Source organism: Cyprinodon variegatus, unplaced genomic scaffold (assembly GCF_000732505.1).
Source record: "Cyprinodon variegatus isolate N-32 unplaced genomic scaffold, C_variegatus-1.0 Scaffold12, whole genome shotgun sequence".
NCBI lineage: Eukaryota > Metazoa > Chordata > Actinopteri > Cyprinodontiformes > Cyprinodontidae > Cyprinodon > Cyprinodon variegatus.
Window position 1 is genome coordinate 1,785,394 of NW_015150465.1, and position 14,126 is coordinate 1,799,519.

Consider the following 14,126-nt stretch of genomic DNA (forward strand, 5'->3'; position numbering starts at 1 on the left):
CGGGGCTCTTGATACATCACAAAGACTTGCTGTCTTGGTCACAGATGCGCCAGCAAGACGTGAACCAACAATTTGTCCTCTTTTGAACTCTGGTATGTCACCCATAATGTTGTGTGCATTGCAATATTTGAGCAAAACTGTGCTCTTACCCTGCTAATTGGACCTTCACACTCTGCTCTTATTGGTTCAATGTGCAATTAATGAAGATTGGCCACCAGGCTGGTCCAATTTAGCCATGAAACCTCCCAAACTAAAATGAGAGGCGTTTCAGTTTAATTTTTCAACCCCTGTATATATATGTATTAAAACTCAACATGTGCATGCAAATAAACACTTATTTAAAAAAAATAAAGGCAGATTAACATCTTTTTCAAAATGCAATCCATGTTTTCTGTTAGAAATCTGTTAGCTGAACATGAACATTAGAAGCACAACAACAAACCTTTTCTATTTTCACCCAAAAACATGTAAACATGGCCTCCGTTTGTAATCTGGAGTTAATTCACAAAGAAAAAACAAATTGACTGAGACAGTTTTACAGTGGTTTGGTCAGTTATATTTAAGTTAGACATATCAGGTTACAAACAGTCTAGTGTGCAAAAAGACAATTAAAACCATACTTTATTTGACCAGAGAACACATGAAGTGTAAGAAAATACAGTGATAAATATGAACTATCCTAATTCCTACTGTTCTCAGTGAATAAAACACAGATTGTCGATAACATTCGGACAAATAAACCATCACTATACAATCATCACATGTTCAGTATACTCCAGTTTTTAGCGCTTTAATTTGATTCTTAGGAAACGTATATGTTGTTACTAGTGCAGGCACCATTTAGCAAATCATTTAAAGAGATTTGGTGCCAAATAAATGAGAGTTTAAAATCTCAATTAAAAGGTAGCAGCTATTAAAAGGTATTTCTTATTTTCAGCTGATAAAATCCTTCAGTTTGTTCTATTTACCGTAAAAAGATTAAACATTTATATTTAAAAAAGTAGATATAAATCTGTTTGGGTTGTTTTGTATTCATGAGAAATCTTACTTTTATGTTAAGATGAAGATGATCTACTTCATAATTTTCCCCGTTTAGTGTTTCTGAGGAAGCTGCATTCTTCACAATAAATTCAATGTGCCAGTGGGGTTTTTCTAGGTTTGTGTCAACATTAAGCTCCCGACTGCTGCGCTGTTAGTGGAAGGTGCTGTGCAACACATTTTAGAGCAAAACGCATCGTTACTTTCAACCTGTCTTTGCCTGATTCTTATCATAGCTTCACTTCCTCTGCTTTGTTAGGACAAGAGCAGCTTGACTGCATAGAGCAATATCCCACCTAAACCGGCAGTGGCAGCCATGGCGATCACTCTGACTAAGAGGAAGTCCATGGAGTCCTCTAGTTTAGTGTGGAGCTGCAGGACCTGCCTGTGGGTGTCCTCTCGGCTGCCTGAGTTTTCAATGACGTGGTTGGCCAAGCCCCGCTTCTCGTTGAGCGGCATCTGCGCTGCGACACGCTGCTGGGCCTGCTCCTGGGTCAGGTGGTCCCTCTGCATGAGGCGCTGGAGCTGAGTCGCAGGGTCGCTGGAATACAGCAAAGGAATGGAGAGTTACTGATTCACCTCTTAAAGACTTATTCTGTTTTTGATTTTGTTACAATATAATGTGTAAACCAGCTCTGGCTACTGCAGCACAGGTTTACTGCTGTTCCACCTTTTATCCATAATTTACACTGTAGCTAAACAGGATCTACAGAAATGACTGGAACCGTTTTCAGATTAATAAAATGTCAAATTTGATTTTGGAGCCACTGGTGCCTTCCTTCAGCAGCCATTGGCTAAGAAACGGGAGACACGGTGAACAGAACACGACTAGTTGAGGTAAGAGACATTGGATGAAAGATGTGGTTAATCGCATCAATTGAAATGGTTTAAAAAAGAGGGAGATTGCTTTCCTTTAAATACCTTTATAATCAGAAAACAAGTGGTATAAAATATCTGAGGATTGGAAATATGAAGGCAGCTCTCACCAGTAAACTACCACGGTGTGGTTCAAAAACTTGGTGAGACGTCTTGTTTCAAAGAGGAGAGGCACATCCAGGACCACGTAGCGGTACCCTAGGAATCAGAAATAATTAGTGACTTCTTTGAGTTTAAAGATAATTAAAATTCAAAATACTTATTTTTTTATTTAAACAATAATAATAATAATGAAATGTTCTAATAACAAATTGGGAAGACTGCCTGTTCACAGAGAGCTATATAGAAGAATTTTTTTGGGGGGAACGTTATGTGGAAGAAAAAAAAATGTGGTCCAAGGTGTCCAAGAAGCAGGTGTTAAAAGACTGCATTTTCATCTGCCCGTGATGCCAAACCCCAATTAAAACAATTAATCAATTATTGTAATAATCTTTAACTAATTAAGTAATCGATTAATCATTAGCTGGAGAATAGAGACTGTAAAATAGGCCTTTAGCTGACAGAGCAACCCACTTACAGCAGTAATTATATCAAAATTGTAAAAAAAAAAAAAAACAGAAAAATTTTGCATTTAAGATAAAAAAAAAACTTTTTGTGTGTCAATATTCTCTAACTAGAACTTATCAGGTGGAAATAAAGTTTTCTTTCACCTGGTTTAATTTCGTAACAAATCTACTTTAAGGAACCTTTAGCAATTTGATTATTAATCCAAAGAATTATCTACAGATTAATCGATTTGCAAAATGATCGTTAGTTGCAGCCCAACATGGTACCCTAACACCATTCAATGCGGCACAAAGGAATGATCTCAGGCCACATTGAGCGCCATCCTTTTTCTCAAATGGCTCAAATGTAACTTTGAAGAATAAAAAACAAACAAATGATCTCAGATTACATCATGAAATGAAAACCAGCTAAAAAATAAAATCAGGAGCATGAATATGTTCCTTTAGGGCATTTATGCCCTTTTCAGAAATGATCTGTTCACATACAGTTCTTTAAAAAACATTTTATTCTTACCTCACATGAAGCTGGCATTTTTTCCTTTGATTCTCTTATTGTTTCAATGTAATAGTCTACCTTTCTAAGAAAATAATTGTGGGTTTTTTTTAGTTGGAAGTCATTAAAATAAATAGAAGTATTGAAATGCATCACCCTGCAATTAAACAGTGAAATTCATAGAAAAAAATAAACTTTTTAAAGATATTCAAACATTCTGGGTTATCTGTTATCTCCATTTATTGATGAGACATAAACTGGTTTCCTTCTCACCTCGGAGGAAGCAGAATATGATCTCTTTGAGCATCTCTTTGTGGATCTCAGGGTGAGTGATGGAGTTCAGTAGCCTCCTCTTCTCTTCGTGGGCAAAGATGATTTGGCCGAGCTTCTGCCGGTCAATCTCCCCGTTTTCCAGCAGAACCTCGGGCCCAAAGTGATAGACAATCCGGGAATAGGCGGGAGTGTGCGGCTCCACAACTGACAAAGAAATTAAAAAACATTTTGGTAATGTCATTACAACCAACTGAAACAGTTAAAATATTGTTTCATTAAATAGACTAATACAATAATTAAATGTCTTTGAACCAGGAGCAGAGTAAACAATTTCCTTTCTTCTAATCAAACATTAAACAGATTCATAATTTGCCTGTGAATATATCTTTTGCATAATCCCTATTTTTATTATCTTACATACAGCTTCACACTCCTCTCCCGCTCCAGCGACCTTTTTAATCTTTGCTACATTGCTAAGATGTCATCCCTGAAGTCAACGTCGACATCCCTTATGATTCATAACGCTCTCTCCAAGCATTTGTCTTAATGAATCCTTTTTATTTGATGCAGCCTGAAGATATCTTTGAGAGGATGACGCTTTTAGAAGATGCTGTGGATACGGGGCTAGTTTACAGAGCAGAGATACCGAACCTACCTTTCCTGGCCACCACATCCGCATCTATAATGGGGCAGCCGAGCTCCCGCAGCATTGAAGACACAGTGCTTTTCCCCGAGGCGATCCCTCCAGTAAGTCCCACCAGGAACATCCTGAGGCGAAGACACAAAAAGATGAATTCAGTAATAACACTAATCCGACCTTCTCTTTTGGATGTTATCAATTTCAAACTGTTTAAAAGAATAAATGACCTTTTAAAAGGTTTGCAGATGACTTCCACCCATCCAGGAATAAAAGTAAAGGTATATCAGGGTACACATACACCAATCAGAAGTTTAGACACACTTCCTATGTCTTAATTTTTTATTACACTTCAGCCAAAACCAAAACACTTCAGGTGACTAAATCAAAAACCAACAAAGCACAGCACATTATTCAAAATAAAAAGTGAAGAAGCTAAAAATACAAAAGTTGTTTTTAAGTTACTTCACAAGTTTTGGATTTTTGCTAAATAACTCTATAAACCTTTGCTCCATAGTTTGGAGCCTTCACTATGCATCAACATGGAAGAAAGTGAAAAAAATAAGGAAAAGTCTCCAAATAAAGGAATGTCCAGACTTTTGACTAGCAGTGGAAATGTGCCAAAATGATGGGCCAAATCATTTTGGAAAAATATAGATACACAAAATAAATCGAGCTTCCAACTAGAAATAAGGACGCCAAGCAGTTGGTCTCAAATTGGGTTTTTATTAGTCAGAAATAGTTTCTGTTAGCCTTCACTAGGCTTCTCCCATCTCTCCCATGGGCTGTCAGCAGGAGCGGCGGCTGCAGTAAGTGTTCAAAGATTGTTGTAAACTTAAAAGCTTACCATCAATGTTTTCCAAAAGGTTTTATAATTCTGGTTTTTTTATTCCCTCTCCAACCCCAGCCTTTAGACCTCTTTATTTTAATTTAATTAGTTAGTCCAATACAAAGTACTCAACAATTGGAAGGCTTTGCATAAGCCCAATTGAGAAGTGTCATTTGAAATAGTTATAGCCATAAGCCATGTATTCAGAAACGCATATGTGGCAGAAACCTAACCGTTCATACCACCTTGAACGCACCATTTCCATAGCAAAAGGTGGTGGTGGTAGCATCAGAGGTCCGCAGCACAGGATGGAGCAGAGCTGGACATGGCTTAAATTGGTAGTGATGCTGTGGGCTGTTTAGTGGTAGAAAATGTGTTCAGTAACCTTGAAGCAACAACTTGAAGCAATTTCCATTATTTTCTAAAAGAGTAGTGCTAGATTGTAGGGAGAAGCTGGATGTGAAAGTAATAAAAAAGATTAACCATACCAGTACAGTCATAATAGAAAAGCAAAGCACTGACACTTAATGTCACTGTGACATGAAAAAGAAATTGAAATGATTTTACAAACCAATAAGAAGGAAATCCTTTAGAAATCAGCTACCAAAAAGCAGATGGCAACAAGCAGCTGAAAAGGTTTCTGGAAAGTGTTTATTCTATTCCGCAAGTCAGACTCCGGTGCTGCATTCTCTACATGTGTGGGCTGAGAAAAGGGTTTGAAGACTGGAACATTTACGTACAAATAAAGAAAGGCTCTGACAAAGTTTCCTAAAGCAGGAGAAAGTACAAGGATCTGATGAAACTGAAAAACAACACTGTGTTACAGGAAAATCACACCAAAACCACAGCGATACATGACGGTGGCTGAATCATGCTTTGGAGTTACTTTTTCAGATGGAAGTGAAGTTTTTTAAAATTGTGGATAAAGTTATGAATACTTGTATTGCATTGTCTTGTAAATATCTGACAGAAAGCTGAAGACGACGAAGAAGGATTTCAAATTTCTAACCATCACACATCCAACCAATTAAAAAAAATAAATAATCCCAAGGACAGAGTTTGCCTAGGTAGTTTCCTTAAAAATGTTATATGGTAATCAGATATATTAATCTACCAAGGGCTGAGGAGAGATGTCTTAAAGTCTTCTAAAGTAGGGCAAGGAAAAATTATCAAGTCAAGAGGCAGTTTTCAATGACTATTCAATGACTGAATTGACTCAATTGTAACATGTTGTTTATACATCTAATGTAAAAACAGCATATTTTCAAGACAAACAAATCTAAGTGAAAGAAGCTTATGTTATGTAGTAAAGAAGTAAAAGAAGCAAACAACACACATTTCAACATAACTAAGTATGAAAAAGTAAACGCTAATACTTCACAGGAAAATTTCTTTTGGAATATAATTTCATGTCTTGCAGCTTTTTGTAAAAAAAGCAGTTTCACTTAAGTTATTTTAATGCCTTTCAGGAACGTAAATCAGAATATTAATTAAGCACAGTAGCAGTGATTCCTGGATAAATCTATGAATCATTCTAAATAATTAGTATTAGGTATAAAAAAATCCAGGTTAACAGCATTTATAATAACACATGATGAAAATTGTAAAATAAAGCAATAAACCTGTCAATTTCCCAAATTTATAACTTTTTAAAATAAGAATTCTCGTAATAACTTAGGAAATTAAAATAAAGATGAAATTTCATGAGTAAATAAAAAAAATAAAATAGAATTATATCATAAAGGAAAAGATACATAAAAATGTTTTAACAATTCCTGCATGTGTCTGTGTTCTTGTCTCTATTCATACGCCCCCTGCTGGGGATGAAAAGAGTAACATGTTAAGTACAATTAATGTCATGTCTACAAAACTGGTTACCAAACTGGTTTCACTGGTCTAAATTTTTGAAACAAAGTTTATTTCGTCTAAATGCTTGATTATATCTTAACGTTCTTTTGAAGCTAAATTTAACAACATCCACTCCTTCAATTACTACCTTAAAACTATAGTAAAATGACTGCAACTTTAACGACAGCTAATTTCGTAAAGACAGTTTTTCAAAATGTATTTATGTTTACCTTCTTTTAGTCAGAGAATCGTTAAATCGGCTGAGGTAAAGTAGAAATCCGATGAGGGGTCACAGTGCTACAGCATTCAAAACAGCCAGGATGCTAACAGGCTAACGTTAGCAACAGTGTTTATCAGGTCAAAACGACCACAAACTTTCGACCAAACGACGCCGTCATCTTAGAAATAAAAGTCAGAGCTGAAGACAAGCAAAGTGTTTGGATATAGCTCTATGACAGAACACCGCAGATTTTATACTCCCATGAACACCCTATTTAAAAATAAACTAGCCTCCTAGCTAGTCCAGGTCCAACCTCTATATGACACCGGTCTAACTTCTTCTATGAACATTTGTTCCGCCCCATATAGAACTACAGGTTTCTTCCCTTTCAAATATGTCAAAACAGGTACCCGACTCACCCCATATTATAATGTAAAATTCAAATGTAATCTAAATCTTCATTTTTTTAAGGGTTTCTCTAAATGCACACCAGTTTCTCGTTAAAACTTAAATTCATTGTGTTAAAACAAATCTTTGTTTTCCAGTATTTTATATGTTGAATACTGTTTAACTGCCACTGCAGATAAGCAGTATGTTTGGTTAACCTGCAAAGAAAACTGACTGCTGGTCAAACACCTACTCTGTATTTTAATTTGAAGGGCTTGCAGATTAAAATAGAAATACAAAAATTAAGATGAATACTGACTATTGTAAAATAATCCAATAAAAAAAACCCCAAAACATTACGTTTCTTACCATTAGATTTTTTTAGATTAATTTTACATAATTAGAATAACACTTCAATTACTACGCAGATCCTCTTTCGAATATTTCTAATTTGCTTAGGATCTGTTCCTATCAGCTGCTGAACACCTGAAAAATACCCTTGGCATGAAATAAGGATGTAGGCTGCTATAAAAAGATCTTGTATCTGTAGTGATTTCCGGAATATCAAATATAGTTTTCTATGAGATAAAGATAATCTAATATATAAAAAATACACAATGACAAAAAAGCTTTCAAATGCTGATTTCATTTGTTAGAATAAAATAAAAAGAAACACTGAGTTGCATACTGCTACTCGTAAATCTGGAGAAAACGGAGAATATTTATCTAAACAGTATGCTTAATTAGAAAAAAAAAAAGTTCACAAACAAAAGTATTAAAATAAATGAAAAAAGAAATATTTTTCCTTAAATGAAATCCTTTTACTTTTTTTTGTCTTCTTAAAAGCAACAAAATCAAAATCCTCCAAGTCAGTTATGGTCCAAAACAAAAATTAATCCTCCTCTTTCTGATCGAAGCTTTGTTTTGGGATCTCAGAGGAAACAGATGGAGGGCGCGCATCGTAGGAATTTTTGGATTTCTTCCCTCTGTAAATCATTTCATCTCCGTTCTCCCCCTCCTCTCGCTCCAGCCTTCCTCTTTTAACAAAGTGGTTTATCCTGGACTCCAGGCTCTCGCAGCATGGACGCTGCATCAACGGCCGGTAATTTTTCTGCCTGCTGCCTTCCAGCAGCCAGCAATGGTCGGAAGAAACACCACCTGTGGATTTGAGAGCAACAACCTAATTTGCATGACTCAAAAACCATTTCATTTTTTTCCAGTGTTTTTTTTCTCTTAAATTTTTAAAGCTGGTTGTGTTAAAAGGGGCTTGCATGAGTATTCAGGCGTCTTGAAACATTATATTCTCATTTCACAACAAATCAAAATGCTTTATAGCACCAAATTTGCTACATGTCTCTGCCAATATTTCAATTCTTCCCCTTTACAAAAAGAAAAAAAAAGCCCTCAGTCTCAATAAGATTTAGTTTGACTGGGTCTTTCCCATAAATTTTAATCTAAACCATCTCATTATGTGTTAGCTGCATGTTCTTATGCTGGAAGCTAGTCTATTAAAAGTTTTTTTTCCCTCTTTACGCTGCATTTTGGTACATCAAGCCCCATCAGTCTAAACATTTTTTGTCATATTTGGTCATTTTTGAAAGCTACAAATTCTCACCTCTCTCCTCCAAACCCTGGATCATCCCGAGCAGAAGGTGGGCTTTGACTGCACTCTGCGTCCAGTGTCGCTGCAGTGACGACAGAACGTGATTAACCTCCTCAGTCTCCTGCTGCCAGCTTAAACCTTCAAAGTGGCAGTCGTACAGCACCAGAGGATAGTCCACTGCCATGCTGCAAACCAGAGAAAGCAAACTTTAACAACTTACCTGCTATTGCCCTCAACCAGCTCAGCAAACTTTTTTTAATGGGCTGGATTTTGAGGCTCTGCTTTAGGGGCTCAATCTAAAAAGTTATCAATAGGAAGCTACAGAATTTCTCTTCATCTTTCAATCAATTCTTATCTTTTACCAGAAGAAAATATAAATTTACCCTAGAGGGGTTTTATCATTTAATATTTTACCCATACAAGTTTGATTTAAAAGAATCTACTGCCTTTTGGCCTTTGACTTAGAAATTACCTGGTTTATCCACAAAAATACATATTTAATGTAATATTTAATGTTAATACAATACATTTTATACCATTTGTTAGTTATGTTAGCACAGATAGATGACATCATACCCACTCCGCTTTGTTTAAAAAAAATATAAATGTAAAAAATATAACCGCGGATGTCTGGGGGACAGTGATTCTCCTACATGCTATGAATGCTGGCGTACCATAAATGATAAATTATGAACGGTTTAGTTAATGCCTTCAACTCGTTGCTCATGGGAAGACGTTACTTTGATATAACAAAACTGAATATCCTCGGAACATATGGGTGAGTAGAACATGATGTAATATCATAAAATAAAGGGCCCAATGTAAAAAAAAAAAACAAAAAACGGTGTTCCCTTTTAAGTAGCCATTAAAAAAAAAAGAAAAAAAAAAAACATTTCACTTGATGTTCAACCATTTATAAAACAATCTACATCCCTTTGTTATAGTCTCCATAGTGCATAATGCATGTGAAAGGAAATGGCATGCATATTGTAATCCACATAGTTACAATACGCATGCAAAAGCTTGAACTCTGGAAAGTTCCTCAGAACAGGAAGTTTCCCACCAACTTTGACCCCAAAATATGGCAGCCATGCTTGTAAGACTTAGCCACTGAGCTCTATTTATTCGCTGGATTGCTGATAGGCCGGAAAAACTGATGTCACCTGCCACCATCTTGGTACTCCCCACTTTCAAAGAGTTGTGCCATAAAAATGCCTGTAATGTAATCAATACATTTATATGAGAAGTACATCGTCAATTTAGCACTTCTGGCACATCATCAGATAGTGTGTGTGTAATATTCCTAATATCTATATCTTAATATCTATATTAGTATTATTATGCTCCATTGACACGTTCATTTTGTCCAGATGGATTTGTACATGTTATACTACATCATTTATGCAATGTGATGTCCCTATTTTTTTACCTTAAATGACAGTAATCTACTTATGCTATGAAACAGTAAGTGTGTTTCAAAGTGATGAGCTTATCTTTGTTGTAAAAGACTGAAGCCCCCCTGAAAATGAGAAAATCCTCTTTGTTCAATGATGTAGCGCATATATTGTTTACATTCCAACTGGTCTAACTAGGAAGTACCAATATGGTGGCCAGTGACATCACAGCACCATGTACTACCAACGGCCAATCAGCTATCCAGTGAATAAATACAGATCAGTGGACTTAGCAGACCTCAACTAAAATATTTATTTAAATGACTGACATACTTGTTTCACACACAAAATACACATCTTCCTTTACTGAACTTGTTGCTTTAGTTTTTCAAAGTAGAAAATGCGAAAAAGAACGACAACCCAAAACATTATGAGCTTGTATTGCTAATAAGTCCAACCGTGGTTTACCCTTGCAGCTCCTATTCAATAACGAATCCAACCACTGCTTTAACCTGTACTAAAAACAGCATTAAGTTGGATTTGACATAGAGATCGACCGATAAGGTTTTTTTTAGAAGATACTGTTTCGTATATCAGGACAAACGATCCTCCATATGTGCTGCCAGTTTCTTTGGGCTGAATTATTCATCCGATATTGCTTTCTCCTCCTCCATTACCATGATAAAAATGTTATACAAGTCTCAATTTAAACAAGAAACATAAAATAAAATGTATCTGTACCAATGCAATGTATCTCAGACAATGCATGAGATACACTAATGTATCTGCAAACATATGCACAGATCCGCAGATGTCAGAAGAAAAAAAAACCAACAACAATAAGTGCCAAATATGTCAGCTGACTGATATCCTTTTCCAGGTCCAAAACTGAGAGCCACAGAACCTTTTTTTTTAAGATACAAAGATCAATGCAAAGACCTGAAAGCAAAATTCTTCTGTTGTCCAATAAAAGCAGCCTTAGCACCAACAGGCTGCTGTTTCATCACCTGTACTGAGGCTTTCTGGGGTTATTCTTAACATCCAGGAGTTCATCAATAATCTCTGGAGCCTCCAGCTTCTGTCCAATCAAAAGTAGCACTGCCATCATACAACGTACCTGCAGCAAGACATATGTAGTTAATAGCAGATTAGGATAGGTTACACAGGTGTTTAATGACAGCAATGAGTGTGTTAAGCTGTTATTACCTGATGGTAGAGGAAGGCTAAACCTTTGACCTCAAACACAAACACCTCATGCTGATCTGTACTGGAAACCACCCGGGGGTGTGCAGGCCTGACTGATGCTGACAGGATGGTCCTCTCAAACTGCAGGACACCATTTCCCACATCCATCTTGCACAGGTTGCGAAAGTCATGAGTCCCCTCATATCTGATGTGCACCATTAAATATTTATCCAACAAAAATCACAAGCATTTATCTCAGTTTAATTTCGCACTCACTTTTTTGCAGCGTTTGCCATCAGCTCTACATCTAAGAACCCTCGGGGGAAGTAGTACCGGTACGTGCGGGACTGGCAGTCGAAGCGTGCACTGAAACCTTGCTCTACGGGGGCCCAGTCCAAGATCTGGATGTCCTGTGGCAGAACTCTGTTCAACATTTTCACATATGGAAGCTCAGAGGTCGATTCCTTGGATTTGGCAGTGAGATCGAGACTCTCAGGGAGACTGACACCGAGTCCTCCGCAAAACTGGGTGGATCGCAGGTCAATGGTTATAACCTGGGAAAAAAAGAATATGATCATATAGGTGAATTTGTTCAGTTTATTACTTCAGTCTTAATCTGAGACAGACAGAGAACGCTTAATAGGGATTTAGGAACTTTTTTTTTTGGATTTCTAAAACAGGTTTGACATTTATTTTTTAAATAATTTACTCTGACACTCCAAAATAAAATTAGAAAACGGCAGAAGCATAGAGCAAAACAACAAAAATCCAAGAAAAAAATAGCTGACCTTAACTTTCCAATCTAATAATCCAACTTTTATTGAAAAACACTAGAAGTTTGCTGTCATCTATGTGACAGAAGCCACATAGATGACTGCAAAGGTATCTTTCGAAGGTGCTACGGTCAGATGAGACCAAAACATTACTGTAAAGCCTTTGTAAAAATAATTACTTTGTGTGGTAGAAAACAAAAAAGTGCTTAGCACAGCCAGCCATCCATGAAGCACGGTGATGGTGGCATGATGCTGTGGGAATACCTTACTTCTGCAAGAACCAGAAAGCGGGTCAGAATGGATTTTGTATTACATTTATTTAGGAAGGCATTGAAGGACTGATTTTTTTAAATTCACCTGAGAAAAAGCACTGACTCCTTTATCAGTTCGTCCACAGCGATGATAGTTGGAGCTCTGTCTGTCCTGGATCAGCCGTGTCTTCAGCAGCGCTTCAAACAGCCTGGCCTCCACTGTGTTGTCTGTGTTCTCCTGAACAGCAAAGCCCTGGTAGGACCAACCCAGGTAAGCCAGCTTCAGGGCCACATGGCGCCGGGGATGGGAGCTGAAGTCAAAGGGGCGCTGCTTTCCTGACCTCTTCCTGCTGCTCCTGTCAGACATGGTGCAGTCTGGGCTTTCACTGGGAGGTGAACAGGACATCATTCCCAAATCCTCTCCAGCTCTGGTGGTTTGCCCCAGCTGGGACCTGAGCTTCTCAAGCTCATCTTCTAGCTCCTTAATCTTCTGGATTAAAGCATCTGACATGCTCCTGCTGATTGAAGATTTAAAAAAAAAAAAACATACAATAAAACACCTGACACTCATTTGAGTAAAATCAATATGCATTTTAGAAACAAACAGTACACATATTATCCACTGTATTAATCGATTTAAAATAAAGATTATATATCCAACAAAAAATTCATGCTATTTTCTTTAAAAAAGCAAGCTTAACCAGAAAAACCCTAATATATCAATGCATTCCTTTTCCAGAACCGCTAAAGCCTCCAGCTAGCTTAAAATAAAGAATGAATAAGATGTATTTAAGTCCCATAGCAACGGTTGTAACTTCAACTTCTGTAAATGTGCGTTTACCTAACCTTATATCTTTATGCTCCAATTAAAGTTCAATTTTCGAACAAATCTCCGACTTTCTGTAACAACCACGCTGCTCTCCGTGTTCCTGTTAACGTGTAGGTGGAGACTTTTAGCAGGAGAACGTTTAGCTCGCAGAGGATTCTGGGAAGTGTAGTTCACGACGGAAACGCTCCTTAAAAAAGGGAACAGGGCATTGTTCCTTGATGTTAGTTTTCACCAGACCAGACTGCTAGCAGTGTGTTTATTTACTTCAAAATTAAGAAGTCGTTCTAAGAATTAAGACACAAATAGTTCCCTTTTTCCAATCAATTGTTGAGTACTTTGTTATGTTAGCTTCACATTTTGAATGTGTCCCATAATGCCTTACATTTAGACACTTTTTACCATAGTTATAGCTGCACATTTTATTTCAGAATGCTGACTTTTTTTTTAATCAGATTTCTGACTTTTTCTCAGAATGCTGACTTTTTTCTTAGAATATCTGACTTTAACCTCAGGATTCTGACTTTTTTCCCATATTAAACTGAAATAAAATAAAAAAATCGGTTAACTTTTTTTTTTTTTTTTTCAGTGGCTCTAATCCTCTTCTATAGCCTGCTCCTCACTGTTTGGAGCATACATTTTTGATCCAAGACTCTCCATTGCCACTTTTGTTTTGGGTAATTTTCTTACTGAAAGAGAATATTTGGCCCACTTTCAGGTTTTTCAAAGACAAGCAGTTTTTCTTCCAATATTATCTTATATTTAACCATCTTCCATACTTCCAAAATTTATCACAACTTTGCTAATTAGGTATCCTAATTTATAGTATTGATGGGTTGATTCAGAGTGAGTCGACCTTTGACCTGTATAAAATGATTTTAGCTCTGTTTTTAAAAGCAACCTATATCAAAGTAATATAAGAGCTCC

General features: G+C 36.6%; 2 protein-coding genes across 4 annotated transcripts; both read right to left on the minus strand.

Moving 5' to 3' along the window:
- Positions 1-403: 403 nt before the first annotated feature.
- Positions 404-7,098, minus strand: dcakd (dephospho-CoA kinase domain containing). Its single transcript, XM_015382507.1, has 5 exons — positions 6,791-7,098; positions 3,902-4,014; positions 3,247-3,450; positions 2,025-2,112; positions 404-1,579 (listed from the first exon to the last, which is right to left on the minus strand). Exons 2-5 carry the CDS (start codon positions 4,011-4,013, stop codon positions 1,294-1,296), a joined length of 690 nt encoding a protein of 229 aa, XP_015237993.1. The 5' UTR covers position 4,014; positions 6,791-7,098; the 3' UTR covers positions 404-1,293.
- Positions 7,099-7,866: 768 nt separating this feature from the next.
- pus3 (pseudouridylate synthase 3) lies at positions 7,867-13,330 on the minus strand. Of its 3 annotated transcripts, none has more exons than XM_015382496.1 (7): positions 13,220-13,330; positions 12,480-12,888; positions 11,626-11,903; positions 11,371-11,554; positions 11,172-11,281; positions 8,783-8,955; positions 7,867-8,325 (listed from the first exon to the last, which is right to left on the minus strand). In XM_015382496.1, exons 2-7 carry the CDS (start codon positions 12,882-12,884, stop codon positions 8,060-8,062), a joined length of 1,416 nt encoding a protein of 471 aa, XP_015237982.1. In that variant the 5' UTR covers positions 12,885-12,888; positions 13,220-13,330; the 3' UTR covers positions 7,867-8,059. The 3 variants fall into 3 exon arrangements, with proteins under 3 accessions (XP_015237982.1, XP_015237968.1, XP_015237974.1); XM_015382482.1 differs by having other exon boundaries at positions 12,480-12,895; XM_015382488.1 differs by having other exon boundaries at positions 12,480-12,891; positions 13,220-13,325.
- Positions 13,331-14,126: the final 796 nt, after the last annotated feature.

What these genes read in the sequence shown, in the direction of transcription:
- dcakd (XM_015382507.1), bottom strand. Translation starts at nt 4,013, where the DNA reads ATGTTCCTGGTGGGACTTACTGGAGGGATCGCCTCGGGGAAAAGCACT. An exon ending in GGATGTGGTGGCCAGGAAAG is followed by an intron (nt 3,451 to 3,901) that starts GTAGGTTCGGTA and finishes TTTCTTTGTCAG; the next exon opens with TTGTGGAGCCGCACACTCCC. An exon ending in CATATTCTGCTTCCTCCGAG is followed by an intron (nt 2,113 to 3,246) that starts GTGAGAAGGAAA and finishes TCTGATTCCTAG; the next exon opens with GGTACCGCTACGTGGTCCTG.
- pus3 (XM_015382496.1), bottom strand. Translation starts at nt 12,884, where the DNA reads ATGTCAGATGCTTTAATCCAGAAGATTAAGGAGCTAGAAGATGAGCTT. An exon ending in GAGTCAGTGCTTTTTCTCAG is followed by an intron (nt 11,904 to 12,479) that starts GTGAATTTAAAA and finishes TTTTTTTCCCAG; the next exon opens with GTTATAACCATTGACCTGCG. An exon ending in CCAGGGTTTGGAGGAGAGAG is followed by an intron (nt 8,326 to 8,782) that starts GTGAGAATTTGT and finishes TCAAATCCACAG; the next exon opens with GTGGTGTTTCTTCCGACCAT.